A 21,223-nucleotide genomic window follows, 5' to 3' on the forward strand; every position below is an offset into this window, starting at 1 on the left:
AAGTTGGGCATTTCCATGCTGAATTCCAGATGGAAGTGTTGTAGATCTACCCACAAGATTACAGGTTGCTCCATGAGCTCTGCTGCCTCTAAACACATCGTGTTCCCAAGCTCCTTCAGGGAAAGAGCTGTTTGGGAAGGGTTATTTTATGGAAGTGTCTGAGAATCATGAGTGTGAGAGCATGGTGCAGAGAGCACTGAAATGGAGACATGTTTTGGAGCAAGCAGGGACATGCTGGTAGCATACAAATCCTTGACTTTATGAGTTCACATCTGGGCTTTGTGAGTTTGACATTTTGTGAAAAAAAACCTCTCCTTTGACAGAAATTGTTTCAAATTATATAAATGCAAAAGATAACATAGTTTGATAACTAACCACTATTGCAATGTGACATTTATTCTGTCTCCTTATGTTGAACTTGATTCCACTTCAGAGAAGTAAGGCAAATTCATATTTCCCAATTCAGAAATGAAAAAAATTATTAGCATTAAATAAGCATTCTGTGTGATAAATTAAATTACTGTACTTAATCTAATTTCTGGTAGTATCCATTTTGCTGTGAACATGATACTAGTTTTAAAATGTAAGCAGAGAAACCGAAGACTGAATGAGCTAAAATGTAAAAAGCTTGAAGCAAAACTACTTTCACCAATACCAGTTTGTTTTCAATAAGGTTTTGCAAACTTGCAGTGCTTATACTCCTGCTGTTCCTGTTTATGCATTATTATTTCCAAGGTCATTATTGTGTGCTTAAAAAATAATTTTTAAAGGGAAAAGAAAGTTCAAATTGCCATCTTTTATATTCTTAATTATTTTCCATTTTAATTTTAATTTTGCTACAGCAGAAAATAAACAACTGAGAAGTGGAGGAAGAGCAAAAAGGTGAGAGATATATGTGGGGTGTTTTTCTCCTAGAAAATTCTCCTAGTAAAAAAAAAATATACACAGTGGTTAAGATAATGTTGTGATACCAGGAGTACCAAAGTCTAGAGCCATGCTCCTGACTGTGTGGTGCATTTTTTCTGGATGTGTTAGAGGAAACTAGAGACTTATTTCCCAAATGGAAAGGCTGACAACTTACAGAGCTTTAGCAATGTGGATAAAGTGGGGTGGGGTGTTTGAAAAAAGTAGGCATTGAACTCTGCTGTGATTGAAATTAACACCATAACTTCAGTGGGAGCAAAGTTAGCCTAAAACTGCTTTATGTGAAAGCTTTGGTTTTCAATCTTTTGGCATTTTGAAGAAAAAAAAAATAAGTCATGTGAGTCTTGTATTATTTTTCTTAATTCTAGGGCAGCAACTTCTTCTCAGAGTGTACCAAGGGTGAAACAACAGACAGTGCAACGACCAGTGTCAAAAACCTCACCTGGGAGTACAGCAGAACCTAAATCCTCCACCAAGAAGAGCCCCAGACAGGTTTAAATGTGTTTTGTCTTGGCAGCAGTACAGTTGAAATTAATGTAATTATGTCTGGGGAATCTGTAGGCAGCAAGAGTATGGGAGTTACACGATTAATAATTGTGCAACTAATGGGTTTTACTGATTATGTCACTTAACGATTATAGGTACAAGAATTCAAGAGAATTTCTGGCCATGACTTTGGGGGCAGTCACAGGCAAAAAATAGAGGAAAAGGAGGTATATAATCCAATTTATATGGAAAGCAATCAGAGTTTTTCTATTAATACCAATATATTCATACTTTAGTTCCAGAAAGCAAAACAAACAAATAAAGAAGAAAGTCTGGTGTGAGTTGTAAGCATCTTCACAGTGTATAAGTTGTTCGAGACTGGGGGAGTAATTTGGCTCTCTAATGTTCGTTTGAGAGTCTCATTTTGGTGAGATTGCTGGGAAACCTCCTTTATTATCAACCCTTTACAGAGGGTAGAGCAGGAGCAGCAGGTTGCTGGGCAAGCACTGTGTCTATTACAGCCTTTTTTTGAGGGCCTGGTTATATTTCTGCACTAAGAGGAACTCTCCTCTGACCTATTGCTGCCTCTAAAATACCCCAAAACGTTGCCTTTTGGATTTTACAGCAATAACTGCTGTGAAGTAAATACATAATCCTAAAATATCTCCTAATTTCGGAGTTGACGTGCTGTGCCTTTTACTTGGCCTGTCATTTCTGCTGTTTGTGAGAGTTGCTTCTTTTGTGAGATGCAGTTTTCTGCTCAGAACATGGGGTAACTTCACTGCTGAGCTCCAGAGCTGGGGATTTCACTTCTATCACTAGACAGGTAACATTTAATTAAATGAGTAGTGGTGTTTAAATGATGAGTATTTCTCTTGGAACTTCATCTGGGCCTGTTTTAAGAGATGGAATGATACCTATAGTGTAGTATCTTCAATCCATTTACTTGGCAACACATTTGTTTTAAAAGACATTTTTCTTTAGAATAGCAATGGTGCAGAAACTCTGGATCAATCTAATTTTGGCTTAAGTATCTCAGGAATCAGCAAAACTGGAGGAGACAGCTCTCACCCAAGAAAGGTTGGTGGAAACCTGGTATGTGGTTTATCAGAGAAATATGTATGTGGAAATAAAAACCACAGAGGTTTTCAAAAATATCAGATGGTAGGGTTTTTTTGTCTATTTTTATATAAAATTTTTCTGTATAGTCAGCTGAAGAGTCAGTTTTATAATTTTGTATAAAAAGTTTTATAATTCTTTGCATAGGAGGCACTTTTTAATTAAATACTACTTCAAACATATGCAGAGAGGAATATTTCTTTTTTTAAAACCCAGTGGTAAATAACTATGATTGAAGATAAATTTTGAATTCCTAAATCAGATAATAAAAGGCTCTGCAGTTATTATTGAATTAACTGAGTTATGTGTTCTATCCCCATTGCTACCATGTTTTTTGGCGCAAATTTTTCCATAATTAGACTGTATATGCAGTAAGGAAACACACTGCTGTAATTGCAAGCAAAATTTGGTCCAGTGTATTTTTAAGAGCAGAACTACCACCGTGGTAAAGCCTACAGCAACATTGTTTTTTCTTTAGAGCCAAATAATTGACTTCCGCAAGATGATTCAGGATGCTGTCAAAGTGTCAGCAGATGGAATTCCCTTGAACAGCCTTAATTGTGATCCAGATCCATCAGTAAGTGTTTCTGTTCATATTTCCATCCAATCAATATGAACTTGAGTTTTGCACAACCAGGAACAAAATAAAATACTGCAGCAATGCTGGTTTTTTTCCCCCAAGTGCTAAAAAAGGCCTTGGATTTCTAAGAGGTGTGTTTCCTCCTTGAAGGGACAGTCATACTTGGTAGTGGTTTGTTTTGATGACAGTTGTTTATTCTGAACATGAAAGCAGGCAACAAATAAAAACGAGACCTATGATGGAAAAAAAATAAATTGCAGACACCTGCAGAACTTCTGGGGGTGAAATCCTGGCTCCTTTCAGCTCAGTATGTCTCTAGCACTTGACTCAGCTGAGACAGCAACAGAATTTTGATGGTTAGGATAAATTTTCTGTAAACACTTCAGACTCATGCCAGAACTTCTCAGATAGTGCATCTAGCTTTTGTGATGCTTGTCTGCCTGGCAACTTGCTACACTGGAAGAAACTATCCAAAAAGAAAATGTGACAGAACAGTGACCTACAGTTACATTTTTCATTCCTCTTAATCTGTGTAGGGCATATTTAGGACTACAAGTGCAATAAGAAAGTTGCTCATTTTAAAGTTGATTCAGGTTAGATTCTATCTGATGAAAAGACGATTTAATGCAAATATGATTTACTTCAAAATATTTATTATTACACATATTCCTGCAGCTTTAAAAGTTGATATTAATACAATGTATCAGTTTTTAAAAAAAATATTTAATAATTTGTCTAAAAGTACATGCAGTCTGACAAGAACTTACATTTTTCTCTTTTAGGAACGATTATTGAAACCTCTTAGTGCTTTTATTGGCATGACTGGTGAGATGAGGGAACTTGCAATGGTTATAAGCAAAGTAAGAGCAGATCTCCATGTCAATTGTAGAGAGATGTTGGTTATCTTTGTCATCTGGGAATGCTGCTTGTTTCTTTTTACTGTCACTGATACTGTTTATTCTTGAATGTGCAAGTTATTTTTCTCTTCACGTAACTCCCCAACAAATAATTTCTTTACATGTAATGCTGTTTCTTTCTGATGTACAGTGGGAGGAAAAAATTAAGACCTTTCCTTTCTAATGGGGAACAGGTAATTTAGTTGTGCTGTGCAGGCTGTCATGGCTTTCCTCTTTGCTACTGGAAAGAGAGATTTAAATATATTAGCTAAAACTAACAATTATGTAATGTTTTATCTAGCTGTGATCAGATGGTGGGAGAAACCTTGATACCACCCTTTGAGTGAAGTTTCCATTCCAGGCACTGGGCTGTAGTCAGTGTTGATGGGGGGTGCCAGCATCAGCAATATCTGAATTCTGAATGTATCTACTAGATAGCATCTACCAAAATTATTATTAAACCCTGGTATTCCTGCATGGTTTAGAATCAGAGAATCATTTAGGTTGGAAAAGCCATCTAAGATCATCAGGTCAAATCATTCCCCCAGCACTGCCAAGGCCACCACTGACCCATGTCCCCAAGTGCCATATCAACATAGCTTTTAAATCCCTCCAGGGACAAGGATTCCACCACTAGGTAGCCTGTGCCAAGGCTTGATAAACCTATCCATGAAGGAATTGCTCCTGAGTCTCCCCTGGCCCAGCCTGAGGCCGTTCCCTCTCCTCCTGTCCCTGTTCCCTGGGATAAGATCCCAAATCCCCCCCGGCTGTCCCCTCCTGTCAGGGAGTTGTGCAGAGCCACAAGGTCCCCCCTGAGCCTCCTTTTCTCCAGGCTGAGCCCCTTTCCAGCTCCCTCAGCCTCTCCTGGGGCTCCAGCCCCTTCCCCAGCTCCGTTCCCTGCCCTGGACACGCTCCAGCCCCTCGGTGTCTCTCTTGTCCTGAGGGGCCCAGAGCTGAGTCACTCATCCGAAAGGATTCATAGCACCACAGTGTTTGGCGCTGTTGTGACTTTCTACATATAAGCGTCACGATTGGTATCAGCTTGATATCATCTTTCTAAAAAGCCTGGAAGACTTTAGCAGACTGATTTTTATATCTGTGTGTGGCCCAAATTCTTGGTACACAAGTTTTGCATTTGACATTTAGTAGAACTTAAGAAATGTCTTAAGAAATGTCCCACCTCAAAGTAAGAAAATTCTCACTTGTTTCAGTTCCTATCTGGTCTTTTATTTATGGTAGACCTTAAAATAATGTTGTTCTTGCTGCTACAAAACACAAAAAAACAAAAAAAAACCAAAAAAGACCAAACAAAAAACCAACCAAAAAAACCCAACCAAACAAACAAAAAAACCAAACAAAAAAAAAACAAACAAACAAAAAAAAAACAAAAAAAAACAAAAAAAACCCAAAAAAACAAAACAAAACAAAAAAACCCCAAACAAACAAACAAAAAAAACCAAAAAAACCCCAAAGAAAAGCAATAAAATATTACTTTCCCTTTGTTATAGTGTGCTTTTTGAATTGTGCTCCATTATGGTATGTTCCTAGTCGCTATGGTAATCAACAATGTATAAATCAATAAAAATAAATAGCATGTTATATCTATTTCATATCACAATCTAATTTAATTTGGAAACAGTTAAGAAAGTCTCTACTTAATAGCAGAAATCTGATTCATCTTAATTCACTGTTAATAGAAAGGGAAAGTGTAATCTACTCTATATAAATAATTTTTTCTAATTGTATTAAATCAAATTTTCCCTATGGATACAACCACATAATTTTTCTTCAGTCTGTGTGGACTATTTTTGTTGGAGAGCAGAATTTATCCTGAGTATTTGTACTGAGGATATGATATTTTTTGCAGAACAATTAGCCCCTGGAACACAAAGCCAAAAAATATTATGAAGGCAAATGAAAAGATTCATAGAAGATTTGGAAAGTTTGATGAATTAAATGAAATTAATTTGAGTGCTTCAGGGCATAGACTAATTACCGTCTATCTTTTGATAGACGCTTAGGGGGAAAATTTCTTCCTGTTGCAGTTTCTCACAGCTTTTCTTGCAGCATATAAAATCTTGAATAGCATGGAGTAAATAGAAATTTTTCACTGTTACTTACAAGATGAGTAATAACATAAGAAGTAGTTATTAACATTATAATAGGTAATAACATAGTAATAGGTGCAGCCATAAAGTAACTGAGCATCAATTTAAAAAAAAAACCCAAGTATTTTCACATTGCACATGAGTGAGCTGAGGAACTTGTGACCACAAGATAAACATGTTTAAAAAAGATGGAATAAAAATTCACTGAAGAATGAATAAAGATGTTTCAGCTCAAAGATTCAGATGTAATTTGAATTACTGGAGTCCACTGATGGGTATAAACTTGAACCAATGTGTCACTATGATTGCTTTTACTTCTTTTTTTAAATATCCAATACTTGCAGCAATAGAGACAAAATATTAGGGTTGGTGAGCCTTCATACCACCATAGCTCTAGATATGTTGGTTGGTTCCTAAATCAAACTAACAGAAAACAGATATGAGGAAGATCTACTCAGCATCTACATTTGGTAGGAATATATTAGGGAAACTGAGGCCTGGAGGGGAAGTGATTGCTGTGTATGTTTCCCTCCTAGGAGGTGCCTAGCACCTAGAGTTGAATAATACAGCCTGTATCATTTGACAGCACTATTATTTTATCACTGATTCAATCCTTTTACTTTGTCAGACATCATTATCTGACTGCAGGAGGAGTTTTGCTAACAAGATGTAATGTGATGTACATTGCAGGACATTTATCTCCATAATCCAAACGTGAAGTGGGAAGATATTATAGGACTGGAAGCAGCTAAAAGACTGGTCAAGGAAGCAGTTGTTTACCCCATAAAGGTAAGGTGCTAAATAATTTTGAGAAAACCAGGGTTGGGCTCATTAGCTTGTTTCCTTGCAATTACAGTGGTGTTTTAGAGTTCTCAATATTTCTGTGGTTTTGTAGGCCATTCGTGTTAGAACTGTTGGTGTTCCTGTTTCATGCCAGAACTATTCCTGTTCCATCTGAAATGGTACATGCATTCTTCTATAGGGAAATTACCTTTCAGTATTAAAATTGTAAGAGTTAGGTTCAATTCTTTGGCATTGTAAGAAGTGCTGGATTTGGCCTTTATTAATTCCAGGAAAAATTATTTACAGAAGAGAATGTCACATCAATTGTACTTGAAAAAAAAACAAAAACACTGAAACCAGATTTCAAATAATAAGACAGCATTTTTCTCAGTAGTCATATCATGCATGCCACATTGTTTTGGTGTGGGTGGTTTTATGCCTCTCTTAAAATTTCTTATGTTCCTTGAATGTGCTAGGAGCAGTGAAAGTGGGGACTACAATGATACATTTTTAATCCCTGAATTACTTTTCTGCTTCTACAGTATCCAGAACTGTTTACTGGCATTCTGTCCCCTTGGAAAGGATTATTGCTGTATGGACCACCAGGTATGGAGAGCTTTTTACCACATCTTTGTGTTTGTCGTGGCCTCTTGTTTTGTCCTGTAGATAAATCATCAATGTTAATTAGATCAGATGGTTGAAAAAGAACGTTTTGTATATAAATTAAAAGGAGGGAATGTTGGAAGATTATGTCCATCTCTGACACTCAAACTTGGCTTTTCTTATGAGCCTTGGCTATTTTTATACCCGAATCTCCCAGAGACAGTACTTACACTAACAGTTCAAGACACCAGACACTGAGATCTCTGTTTTTACTTATCTTGGGCCATTTTAATCAAGTTTGGCACGATCCTATGATATGTCAATAAATCTGCCATGGACTTGCCTCTGTAGTGAAAAATGTCCTTCCTTTCTTCTGCTTTTAGGGGTTATTTTGGGAATGGGGAAGCTTTGGCTTCTTGCAGCTGGATGTTTTCCTTGTCAGTGCAGCTCCCTGCTCCCTCTGTCCCACTTTGACACAAGGATGTGGCTGGAAGGGAGCAGAGGGCACAAGAGCCACTTGAGTCAGGTTGCAAAGCCTGTCACTGCAATGAACTCCATTTATTTTGTGAATGTGTAGATGTTCCTACCACAGAAGGCATCTGATCATTTCGGCATGCACTGCCTCAGGATTTGGAGAATGCATTTGCAGTTCTATGTTACCTGAGTTTCTCCAAACAGTCCTGAAATGGACACAAAATATTCTGAAGGCTGGAGCCCCTCTGCTCTGGAGCCAGCCTGGCACAGCTGGGGCTGCTCACCTGCACAAGAGAAGGCTCCAGGGAGAGCTCAGAGCCCCTGCCAGGGCCTGAAGGGGCTCCAGGAGAGCTGCAGAGGGACTGGGGACAAGGCAGGCAGGGACAGCACACAGGCAATGGCTTCCAGTGCCAGAGGGCAGGGCTGGATGGGATCTTGGGAAGGAATTGCTGGCTGGGAGGGTGGGCAGGCCCTGGCACAGGGTGCCCAGAGCAGCTGTGGCTGCCCCTGGATCCCTGGCAGTGTCCAAGGCCAGGCTGGACAGGGCTTGGAGCAGCCTGGGACAGTGGAAGGTGTCTCTGGTCATTGTAGGGTGTTGGACTCAATGGCATTTAAAGATCCCTTTCAACCCAAACCATTCTATGAGTTTTTGACTATTTTTACCTGACTGGTAGTAGAATGAGGGGAATTTATTAAAACATTTACATTTACATTCCTTTGGAGAGTGAATTTCTCAAACACTGTTTTTTGTAGGTACTGGAAAAACTTTGCTTGCTAAGGCTGTTGCCACAGAATGCAATACAACCTTTTTCAACATATCAGCATCCACCATTGTCAGCAAGTGGAGGGGTGATTCTGAAAAACTTGTCCGGGTAAGAATTACTAACTCGTTCATTATATTTTAGCAAACATCATGTTCCCCCTTGAAGAACTGGGGTTCAGCACAGGACTGGAAACAAGTGTTCATCTGATACTCATAATCTTTCCTGATTTAGACAAAACATGACTTTGATTATACCTAGTTCTGAAAGCAGGAATAACGTCACTTTTGCAGAAATCTCATAATGGATTCTTGCTGTGGGCCTTCAGTTCTGTAATGGGAGATGGAGCAGATGTTCTGAAGGCAGCAAAGATCTTTGACTGCCTGATTAGGAGTCAGACAATCAGAGTTCCAAACTAGTGTGTGCTTAGTGACCTCTTCAGAGCACTTCACATCCACTTTGCAGGGGTTTGCTCCTAGGCACCCTGCAAAATATAATTTAGATTCCCAAGTTCTTCATGGCACAAAATGGGCAAAGAGCTCCCTTGTCACAAAGATCTTCCAGTCAAATGCAGATGTAATGTTGTTTCAAGGTAGTTTGCTGGCAAAGGAGTAAATGCATTTTTGTGGATAAACTAGTGAGAGGTGTGCATGGCTCACTCATGGTAAAAAAAAATTCAGGGGTTCACGTGGGCATTCTTGCCCATCTGAATCTCTCCATAACATCTGCCATCTCAGTGGAAATCCACAAGCCCTTAACCTGCCTTACCCTCATCTCCTGGGCTGCACTTCAGGTAAATGCAGAGCTCTTGGAAACAAATAACCATAGCAAACTGTTCCCTGCAAATGGCATTATTACTCTCTTGAAATGTAGGCAGTGGCTGCAGCACATTACTTGTCCTGCCTTCTTTGTCCTTTAAAATGGTATATTTTTCTTCTGACATTCCCTTTCTCTATTACTGATCCTCTTGACATCTGTTTCAGTAGCTTCCTGGAATTTTCTTTTGTGGTAGGAGTATGTGGGGATGATCTGATTTCTGCCACCATCATCCAGAAGGCTTTTGTGAACATGCTGCAGCACATACATTGATATTGAATTTGTGGCATTTTACCCTTAATAAAACTTACAGCAGAATCAAAAAATGAAGTAAGATTGTGGATCAGGAGACCTCTAAGAAAAGTATTGTGTGAATTTATATATCCTAAAATCACATGAGACTGGTGATAGGAAAGTATATATGGGGTTTGTGGTCATTTGGAGGCATATCCTCTCATCCTGTTTTTCTCAGTTCTATACCATATTTCTGTGATTTTATATATTTTATGTATTATATTTCTAGTAAAATTGTATACTGGTCATGGTGTACTTGTTACTCTGGGCAAATAACTTAAACCCTGTATTTCATGCTCAAAGTGGTAAAAATAATATGTATATTTTAAATTTTTGGTTGTTTAAGTGTTCAGATTTAAAAGTACTGGACTAATATATATTGCTAGTGATACTTATCTGAAAACTCAAAAACCACTTTATTCAAGAACTAACAGTGTTTTCTTACTCCTAACACATGCCTCTCCATGTTTACAGGAAATTAGATGAAACTTCGTTCTTTGAAGAGCAGATCCACTTTTTTTTGTTTCAGCTTAATAGTTTGGGTTTTTTTTCATCGTGATTGTTCAAGAATTTATGTTTGTTTTGATCAGGGGAAAAAATGAGTGCTTGATTCTTATCAAAAAATCAGTGCATTTTCTTTCATTATGCTTCAGCTGACCTCCAATTTTTTTCGTCAAATCCTTATTTAAAAAAAAACCTACAAATGGAGCAACAACAAAAGGCACATGTTTAATCTCAGTAACAACTTAAGACTTCTCAGAATCCTCTGATGGATCATTTTCTTCTATCCCATTATTCTCAGGGCACTCTGATAGGATTTAGACAGAAAGATTTACACATAAAGACAGGATTACAAGGCTGTGTTCTTTATATCTCCTTTACAAACCTCTCAGATTTTGAGAGGATTCAGGGACCCTCAGCCTACCCAGAGCTTTTTCCCAGCAGATATCCCTTGGGATGTGGGTGCTGTTAATTTATCTTCCATGCCAGTTCACTTTAGTGTTAGTTTTTCTTTCACATTTCCTCTTCTCTCTGACAGGTGTTGTTCGAGCTTGCCCGGTACCACGCTCCTTCCACAATTTTCTTGGATGAGCTGGAGTCAGTTATGAGTCAAAGAGGCACTGCTTCTGGGTAACTGGTGGGGCCACTTTGGGGATTAAAAGAGAGAGGTGCAGTGGTTGTGTCAGTCACAGCAGAGAAGCTAGACAGGTTGTGTGAGCATTAGCAAGGGGCTGCAGGGACAGCCAGAGGGTGGGAGGTGCAGGGTTTTATAACCAGTTGTGGTGTACTTTAAAGGGATTTGAAATGGGAATAAAGGGCAGTGGTGAGGGATACAACAGGTGAATTGTTAGAGGTAAGTAGGAAGCAGCTTATTTTGTGATACTTTGAACATAGGCATAGCAGAGTAATAGAGAGTGTACACAGTGGAATGTTTTTTTCGTTAGTGGCAGATTTTGGTGGCATTGTCAGCACCTCCCATTGCAGGAGCAGGAGTATGTTGTTACTTGAATCCAAGATGTAGACAGTTTCCAGTTAAAAACACATGAAAAAGGTTAGGGATGGGAAAGAACCCAGAGAAATATAAAAATACTGTTACAACCCTTAGGAACCCATTACAGGGGATTCTATGTACAGTGAATTACGTGATCACTTTATTTATATTATATTGTTTGTCTATATTCTATGTTTACTCTTTGTAAATAGAATATGCCCTATTGTAAAGTTGCTATTTGTAGTCATTCTCGCTTAATAGATGCAAATTATGAGCCAAATTTGTCCTTCATATGTACATTTAAAAGCTCTCATTAACATCACTCGGCTATATATTCTAATAAGGGCTTTTATCCTAGCTGTTCTACTTATTTTTACATGTACTTATTAAATACAGACTTGGCATTGATGTTTGAATGCCTTTGCAGAAATAAGTCATTAAACCTGAACTGCAGCCCTTACCATCTAAGGTCGTGATGTTTTCCCTGGGCTTGATCCAGGAGTTTCCAAGAGCTTCACATCTGGAACCAAGAGTTCCAGCTGGTTTTCTGCAAAACACATTACCTGTATCAGGGCCAGAATTCTTAGCACTTTGCTTAAGTTCTCCTTTTCTGAAGAATGATTCTTTCTGTGTGGTCTCTGCCCCATTTCTAAATTCATATCAGTATGGCATATTTTTCTGTTTTCTTTTGATAGAACATTTTACAAAGTGTTTAATTCAGTAGTAGGTTTATCTCCTTGTGGCCATTTCACATTCACTCACAGAAAAATGCAACCCTGAAGAGGTAGGTGCACCAGTTATTTAATGGCAACTATTACATTAAAAGAATTCACTGCTATGGATCAATCAATCAATCAATCAATCATTCAATCAATCAATTGGAGCCCTAGGTATTTTGCAGTAAGTATTGGTCTTGCATGGAGATTAACATGAAGAAAAAAATAAAAATAAGTATTTTCTTTGGATTCAGTAATAGTGAATTCTCCTCACTTTAATGCGCTGAAAAGAGTCCATTTAAGTAATCATTAGAAAGCTTGATTTTAATGCTTAGATGTTAGCTAATGGAGCTTAATCATGCTTTGAACTGGGGCAAAACTGTGACAAGGACTCAGTTGCTGTTAATGACACTGTATAAATAAAGATGATTAATGCACTGAGCAAATAATATTTCTCTGAATCTTGGTAGTGGTGAACATGAAGGAAGTCGGCGGATGAAAACAGAATTACTGGTGCAGATGGATGGCTTGGCCAGATCTGATGATCTTGTATTTGTTTTAGCAGCTTCCAATCTGCCATGGTAAGATATCCAGAGAGTACATTTTGAATACATTTTCATGAGCTTCTAAGCACAGATAAAGATTTTATTTAGACTTTTGCAGAAAAAGCCTTGATATTTGGTTAAAGCATTTAAAGATTAATTTGGAGCTTTTACTTTTAAACTCTTCAATTCTTGCTATTTGTGTCACATGAGAATAATCCATAATAAAGTCAACATATGCTGGTCGTACCAGCTGCTAATATTTAAAATGGAGTATTTGATTTTATAGGCAAGTTATTTACTATGTTTAAGCTAAGAAGGGTTTTCAGCCGGGAACTGTAAGGTGCTTAAAACATCTGGTGCTTAGAAGGATACTCCATAAATAGGAATGTTGGATTTTACTGGTATCAAATGTGGCTTTGAAAAGTTGAGAGGCAAAATTCTTTGGTTTCTTCAACACAATTTAGTATAGAAGAAAAAGCACTTTAAGATTGGAACTGTGGAATTTCATCATGTTGGTTCTCAAACTGGGCAGGAGGTGTATTGGCAACAAAACAAGCTGGAGAGGATGAGGAAGGGAGGTAATATTGGTAATGTAACAATTGTGGATGTTCAGGAGAGGAGCTGCTGATCCTCACAGCACTGAGATCTTCCTGGATACCCCTGTCCCTAAAGGCACATGGACCTAAGTGGGTCTGTTCCCCTCTCACACGGAGAAGAGCAGAGGCTTGGTGTCAGAAGTGGAGAAGAGAGCAGTCCTGTTTCCCAGGAACTTCAAGCCATGGTCTGGGTGTCATTTGTTGGAGCCCAATGGGAAGTGTTCCCAGAATGACCTCGTGTGAGCAGCAGTTCAGCAGCATTGCAAGGGGCAAAACTTGAAATTTACTTAAAGATGCCTTGTTTAGTGAGATGACACTTGCCCAGTTCAGCAGTGTGACAGTCAGAGCAGGGCACCTAAAACCAGCTGGGAAGTGAGGGCTCTGCACCCACAAAGCCACAGGCTTCATTTATGGATTGTTTTTCAAGATTACTGATTTTTGGTTGAATCTTACAAGTCGCCATGGGGGAGAAATGTTGGAAAAGCCTCTCTTTGTGACTGGAGAGCTGGAGGTTGTGATCAGCAGACTGTTGGGAGTGTCTTGAGTTTGAATGTCACTGGGTGTGTAACTACAGCTGCTTCCCTTTAAGTACTTATGAAAAGTCTGAAGTCCTAGAGCATATATTATTCTGAAAATACAAATGCACCCTTTGGTTGTGCATATCATAAAATGTTCTCTCACAAAGTCTGTGGTAATATTTTATTCCTCTTATAAACCAATCTCTTTTTTGTCAGGCCTGGATAAAAAGGTCCAGGGAACAGGCAGATAGAATTAAACAGCAGAAATGGAGTTTTTGCCTAAGAATTGAGACTCAAAGGTAATCTTTTCAAGCAGCCCCATGTGGCAGGTAAGCCCAGCTTGTCTTGTCCAGGGTTTTCATTCTCTTTAAATGAGAGAATGGCTGTGTGAACACCTAAATTTGTGTAGAAGTTAGCTGTTCCAAGTTAGGCTGGTCCTTATCTTGGCCCAAAAGTGTGAATACAGAGCCACCATGGGCTTTTTTTTTATAGCCATAATAGCAAATCTATGTTTTGGTTTCAGGGATTTATGTCTTGGACAAACTCATGAATTTAAATCAGTGCAAAATCCACCCCATTTTGTTACAGTAGCTGTATAAAAGGAACTGAGCTGAATTCGATTTAATTGTGTTCCAGTATTGTAAGAAAATGCTGAAAAAAATAACTGCTGTCTGTGTGGACAGTTAAGTTTGAAAGAGAATTAATACAGTATTAATACATTTGTCTCTTTGTTAGTAATCCACTATAAATGTTTACGTTATTGCAGCATTGTTGCCCTTTTAGAAGAAGCTCTGAGCAGTGCATTGTACCTTTCTGTGGTCTCTTAAATTATCCTGTGAAATAATTATCCATGCAGAGAGATTTCTGCATGTGTTTTGTTACCCTGTATCTGCCGTACACAATGAATAAGCTTTCTGGGAAGTTGTGTGAAATACACAGAATTCAGTTTTGAGTATTTTACATATTTGATTTTTGATCATTTTATAATACTGAAGTTCTAATTTCTGCAAAATTGCTTCCTTGAACCACCAAAATGACAGCCTTTTTTAAGGCTGAGACAAAACGACAAGATTTCTGTTTTGTGGGACCTGCCCTGAAAGAAAGCTGTCAGTCTGTGTAGGGACAAGAGTGGCAGCTGAGGTGTTCATTTATGGAAGTTTTATACCTGAGGCTTTAGAACTTCCCTTTGGACTTTTTCTCTTGTCTGGTGGAAATGTGCCTACCACAGAAAAAATTATAAGAAGGGGCTGGGCAAATGCTTAGAAAGGTGTTTGAGGGGGATGGAAGGCCTGGTGAAAGCCTGAGCTTTCACATCACTGGGGTTCTCCAGTCTCGGGGAATTTGGGATTATCTGCCTCCAGAGAGATCAGGAGGTTTTGGAGCTCTTTTAGGATCCCAACTATATATTATAGACTATTTTTATGAGTATTAGGTGACATTTAGCCCCACTGTCAGACCCAGACTGCATCTCCACCGGAATATTTAGTAACAAAATTTCAAAATACCTACTGCTACCTAAGTTGTGGCTTCACAGCACAGCCCTGTGCTCTTGCAAACATTTGTTAAGCTGGATTTCAAGAGATTTGTTTAACATGGATATTTATTGATCAGGGAAAAAAATTAGTACCAAGCTGCTTTTAGAAGAATGAAAAGAAGCCTAAACAAAGCTCTTTACACTGTCCTAAGCTGCACTGCAGCTATTGATCTTCCTCTTCAGCCTGTGCTTGCTGCCCAGCCCTGCTTTCTGCTGCTCATCTGCAAGGTGTTTCTATTGATAAATTACTTGTTGAAATGATTGAATATAAGTAAATAAAATAAAGGTTAGTGAAGGAATAAAGAGATCCTTAATCACACAGTTTCCGAATGCATCAGCACATTTAATTCAGTTTTCATTGCAGTGCTGTTTTCTTCTCATCCTTACCCTCAGGATGGGTGAAGTTGTCGTGCATGCCAGTAGATTCTTACCTTGCAACCCAAACCATTCTGTGAATCTGTGATGCCTCCTAATGTTAATTGCAAAAAGTCATCCATCTTACGAGTCTGTAGAGCTTTGTTTATCTTTTCATGAGCATCTCTCAGTACTGCCATTAGCTGTTGTTTCAGAGAATATTTAGGTTGGCTCAGTGCTTTGTATTCTGCTCTGGTTAATGTCACTTAACCTTACACTTGATGACTGACAAAATAATTCAGCAACAACCTAAACACTCAAGATAACAAAAAAACATTGTTTCTTTATTTCCTTCTTCAGCCAACAGGTCACTGTAACCTTTTGGATAAACAGAATCATAGAATCACAGAATCACAGAATGGTTTGGGTTGGCAGGGACTTTAGAGCACATCTAGCTCCACTTTCCTGCCACAGGCAGGGACACCTTTCACTAGACCAGGTTGTTCCAGCACCCTGTTTTTGAACACTTCAGGTGTGGGGCAGCCACAGAGCAGCTGTGGCAGAGCTTCTCTGGGCACAGCAGAGACTTCTGCTGGAGACTTATTTACAGAACATGGCAGAGGGGGCCCATAAAACTGTGCTCTTGGGGGGCCTGAAGCAGAAGGAGTGATGGAAAATGTCATCATTTGGAGGATTTGCAGGCTATTTGCAGAGGCTGGCTGTGGTTGGCCTTTACCTGCAAAGGCTTTTTAAAGTACCGTGTGGGCATCTCTAAAACACTGAGAACTTTTGTCCTTTTTACATAGATGGTGTTAATGTGGGTATTAATATGGTAAAATAAGAGCAAGGTTATATCAGCCAGAGTAACTATTTCCAGCCAAGCGAGGCAATTTTAAGAAGTTTAGCTGAAAAATACATTTGCAAGGTGAAAGGAGACTAACATGATTCTTTCTGCTGAGTGGGACCCTCTGCAAGAGGCATTGCACTGAACATTGGACAGCACCTGAAACAGCCTAAAAATACCAATAGTAATATCAATATAGCAACAACTGTTGATTAAAAAATTCTGATATTTAATTCTGATGCCTTGATTAGTAGCACAGGGGTGGATCTGAGTGCATTCCTGTTGTCCTCTGGGCTTCTGTTTTTCTGTTTCTTGTGTTCATTGTTTGGATCAGCACATGTGGAACAAGTTCTCCCAAACCAAGACATTTCTGGGGAGAGGTTCACTTCTGTTCCTGCAGAGCTGGCAGCCGGGCATGCTAAGGCCTGGCAGGCACCTGTGTGGAGATTTGGGAGCCCATTTTTTGGTTTCTTTATCATGTGCTATGCTATAGAAAGCATGATTTGGAATTAAATTTTAATTTGGTATTTAAAAAAATAAGGAAAAGTCATCAAAGGTGACAGAAATCAGCTCTGGTGTTGGGCTACAAATCCATCTTGAGCTGGCTTTGAACTCCCTGTGAACTAAAAGGGAGTTTCATACAAGAAACTCCATTTGTTGCTTTAAAGTTGACTTTGCTGGGAAAAATAGTTTGCCCAGGGATCTGGAGACAGAGGCGGGTTTATTTAAGTGTATCTCCAGTCCCAGGTTCCAGATACAACCCCCCAGCAGCTGGTTCCTCATGCTCAGCCAGCACAGGTGGAAATGATGCTTAGGACTTCTGTTCTTCTGACTACACAAGAAACTTTGAAGTGGGCTTCCCCTGGCTGAGATTTTCTTGCTAGGTGTGAGGACTAAATAATATTTTAAACTAGAACAAGGAGTCTGGAAAGGTTGGTGCAGGACCTTTTTCTTATCTTTTTTTAGACAAAACATCATAACCAGTGTTGATGTTGACAGAATCAGGGTTTTTGGCTCACTGACACATTTATCCAGCCTCTTCACCCTGCACGTGATATTTTTCATAAGGATAATGTCCTTTGTTTCTGTTTATAATCATAATAAAAATATAAATAAACAAAACAAAAATCAAGATATAAATAATAAAAATATAAAAAATGTTATAGTTAGTATTGCAGGAAGAGTCTCAGTCTGGTGTCCTGTTCTGCCATGATACACTGCCTCACATCCAAGACCAGTATGAATTTTTTACCTACTGAGCATCCCTTACTAAGTAGCAATTAATTAGTCCTGAGAGTGCCCCAGACAGGCAATTTGCAGTGACTCCTTAATAGCAGAGGGGGAAAGGGAGAGGTTGTTGCTGATGAGACATGCTGCAGATGAGTACCAAGGTGAGGGATGGAAAAGGCAACTTCTGATTGTTACTGTTAGCATCGGTGTCCCAAGCAGCATATCACTGAGCAGGAATACACTGGATAATAAACCCTTTTTATTATTTTTTTTTTGACACAGCCACAGGCGAGGATCTGGCTGTCAAAGCCACGTCTCCACACGGAGACACTGAGACGCTCCCTCTCCTCCTCTGCTTGCAGGGAGCTGGACTCTGCCATGCTGCGGCGGCTGGAGAAGAGGATCCTGGTGGACCTGCCAAGCCAAGAGGCACGGAGGGTGATGATCCAGCACTGGCTGCCCCCTCTGAGCAGCAGCAGCGGCGTGAAGCTCAGGACAGACCTGGACTACAGCCTGCTGAGCCAGGTGGGCTCTGCTGCAGCTGCTCCTGGGCCACGGTGGTGACCGAGGGCTGGGACAGTGACCAGTGTCACACACAGAGCTGGGCATGCACCTCAGCTCAGCTGGGGTGCAGCCAGAGGGACACTGCTGGGATGTGGGGCTGAGCATGGAATACACACTCACTCATGGGAATCACACCTCAGCTCAGCTGGGGTGCAGCCAGAGGGACACTGCTGGGATGTGGGGCTGAGCATGGCACACGCTTGTGGGAATCACTGGTTTCACACAGTTCTGCCTGCAAAATGGTGTGTTCTGGTCCTCTCTGCTGGGCCAGCTTTCCAGCCTTAAATACAGAGAGACTTCCAGCAACAGCAGATTTTATCACTGTTCTCACCAAGCTGGGAGCACTTCAATTCATCGGGGTAATGAACAGTTAATTGTGTAGGGGAGGTTTGTCACAGCTCCACTGCTGCAGCAGAAGAGAGCATTTGACAGCAAAGAGATTCACTAGGTACCTCAGCTTCCTTCATGTGTCCCTTTGTCACATCCTGGACTCTGGAAATAGAATCCTAGAATGGTTTGGGTTGCAGGGGACTTCAAAAATCCTCTTGTTCCAAACTCCAGCTATAAGCAGGAGCACCTTCAATTAGCCCAAGTTGCTCAAGGTCCCAGCCTTGTGCTGGTTTTGTATTAGAATATATATTTAAGTATTTTAGTTTACCCAGTTGAGATTCTTACATCTGTTTACAGAGACAATACAGCTCAGTTCTCGGTTTATAAGGAAATTCATTTATTTTATTAACAGGAAAGCTGAGGATGGACTCAGGTGGGTTTTATTTGACCTACAGAAAACTGGCATTTAGTAAGGAAATGCCCAGTGTTTTCCTTAGTCCTATGAGGTATTGTAGGCATTCAAAGAATAACAAGCTACATAATTTTGAGGGGATGGTACAAAAAAAAAGAAAATTTAGTGTGTGTTTCTGTGTGTTTATAAACATTTATTTCAGACAGCAATAGAATTCACAAATTTTTATATAAATACATACACAATATATATGCCTGTAAATTCCATTTCTGTCTGATTTGTGAACTGTAATGTATCATTCTGATCCCATCACAGGAAACAAATGGATACTCTGGCTCAGACATAAAACTCGTATGCAAGGAGGCAGCCATGAGACCAGTGAGGAAAATTTTCGATGCTCTTGAAAATCATCAGCCAGGTACCTCTCAGCAGAGAATCTGGGAAGTGCTGATTTCCTGATGTAATTCTTGGAATGAACATTCTAACCCCAGCAGGTGGAGCTCTGATATCTGCCTGGAAAAGTTTTAAACTACAGTTCCAAACTCTCTAAATTTCTAAACATTGGGGCTTCTTTTAGAGCTGTCATTATCTGTGCTCTCAGCATAAGTACAATTTTTAATTGATCTCACTACATTTAGTCTGTTGTTTTCCTACATTAAGTGTTGGACTAGGCATGGATATAAAAGAGTGTCTTTTGGTAATAGTAACAGGATTTACTAAATTTTGTCTTTAGGTAACAGTAACTTGCACATGATCCAACTGGACACAATCACAACAGCCGATTTCCTGGATGTGATCACCCACACCAAGCCATCAGCAAAGAATCTAAGCCAGAAGTACACGGCTTGGCAGAGGGAATTTGAGTCAGTCTGACAGAGAGAAAACAAACCAACCCCAAAATCAAAAACCTCCAAGCCATTTGCCACCCAAAGTGGCCTCCAAAGGATCAAGTGGTGATGGGGAAAGAAGTGTTGTTGTTTCAAGGCACAAAATGCTGTGACAAGTGTCAGAGGGAAATCTTTACTTTCACAATGCAAGGGTGGGTGAAGGGGTGGTGGTTATTCTTTATTCAAAAAAGTTCCTCTTTGAATTAATGTGATGGCAGCTCCTATGCAACAACGCCTCCAGCCTTAATTTTATTTATAAAGACTTAAAAGAGTGATTGATTCTCAGTCTTTATTCATGACAGATTTTGGGTAGAACTGGAGCAAAGTTTAAAAGCAGATAGACAATTAGTGTAATTCTCCATTTCTGACATTCCATAGAGCATCACAGTCAGTGTAGCTTTCCCAGCAAAGACGTGCACCTTTCTTAATGAAACACGAAATAGGAGTTTTCAGTGAAATTCACAACCTTAGCAAGAAATGTAAATTTGGCTAATTTGTCACTATTTTCAGCTGAGTTTAAAGCCTTGATGTGTATTACTTTCCTGTTGGTTTCGGGTATTCCAAGGTGAAAAAGGCAAGGAATTAGAGGAAAAACTGCAGAAAATCAGCAAATTTAGGATAATTAACTAGAAGCTATATTGGTGGCTACCCACTGGGTTGCAGCCAGCCATAAAACAGAAAAATCCCACAGTGCATCAGGTTAGAGGGGTCCAGAGGGGGTCACATCTGACCCCACGTCCTGCTCCAGCAGGGCCATCCCAGAGCACAGGGCACAGGATTGTGTCCTGAGGGCTCTGGAATATCCCCAGTGAGGGAGACTCCACCCCAGGGCAGAGTTTGTGTCTCCTGTGCAGGGGGAATCGCTGGGCTCAGCCCCTGCCCGTGGCTCTGGTGCCATGGCTGGGCTGTGCCTGGAGCAGAGCCTGGGCCCTGCTCTGACCCTGCCTGCACTCAGGGACACCCAGGGACACGCAGGGCTCAGGGCCCCTCTCACAGTCCCGAACAGCCCCAGCTCCCCCAGCCTTTCCTGGACAGGGAGATGCTCCAGAGGTCCTTCCTCAGGTGTGTCACCCTCCCCTGCCCCGTGGATGCTGCAGTGAGCTGTGCAGGGCAGTGCCAAACATCCCCCACTCTGGACTGTCCTGCTCACACACACGGCCAGGTGAGCAGCCAGCACTACCACACGTCCTGCAGTCTTCTCATCAGAAATTCCAACACTTCCACCATTTTTTCAGGCTCCAGGTCCTATCACTGCCCTCTCTCACCCTCCTCCTTGCTCAGCAAGACACCTCCCCTCCATGCAGTTCTTCCTCTGTTTCCCTTGGGCTGGTGTATGTCTTCATTCCAACCACCAGGG

The 21,223-nt window shown here is 40.1% G+C and overlaps 1 protein-coding gene across 8 annotated transcripts in view; it reads left to right on the top strand.

The window, feature by feature from the left end:
• KATNAL2 (katanin catalytic subunit A1 like 2) overlaps window positions 1-20,141 on the top strand; it is a 28,435-nt gene extending 8,294 nt beyond the window's left edge. For 4 of the 8 annotated variants that reach the window (XM_088156263.1, XM_014894870.2, XM_088156258.1 and 1 more), the window contains 13 exons: window positions 843-882; window positions 1,293-1,416; window positions 2,395-2,490; window positions 3,008-3,106; window positions 3,892-3,969; window positions 6,804-6,902; window positions 7,439-7,502; window positions 8,727-8,845; window positions 10,884-10,975; window positions 12,523-12,633; window positions 18,036-18,198; window positions 19,295-19,397; window positions 19,713-20,141. In XM_088156263.1, the coding sequence (XP_088012389.1) occupies window positions 843-882; window positions 1,293-1,416; window positions 2,395-2,490; window positions 3,008-3,106; window positions 3,892-3,969; window positions 6,804-6,902; window positions 7,439-7,502; window positions 8,727-8,845; window positions 10,884-10,975; window positions 12,523-12,633; window positions 18,036-18,198; window positions 19,295-19,397; window positions 19,713-19,852 (1,328 nt within the window). In that variant the 3' untranslated portion in view covers window positions 19,853-20,141. The remainder of the gene's footprint in view (window positions 1-842; window positions 883-1,292; window positions 1,417-2,394; window positions 2,491-3,007; window positions 3,107-3,891; window positions 3,970-6,803; window positions 6,903-7,438; window positions 7,503-8,726; window positions 8,846-10,883; window positions 10,976-12,522; window positions 12,634-18,035; window positions 18,199-19,294; window positions 19,398-19,712) is intronic. The other 4 variants (XM_088156257.1, XM_088156259.1, XM_088156260.1 and 1 more) reach the window with 4 other exon arrangements.
• Window positions 20,142-21,223: the final 1,082 nt, after the last annotated feature.

This window comes from Sturnus vulgaris, chromosome Z (assembly GCF_052056855.1).
Source record: "Sturnus vulgaris isolate bStuVul1 chromosome Z, bStuVul1.hap1, whole genome shotgun sequence".
NCBI classification, from domain to species: domain Eukaryota; kingdom Metazoa; phylum Chordata; class Aves; order Passeriformes; family Sturnidae; genus Sturnus; species Sturnus vulgaris.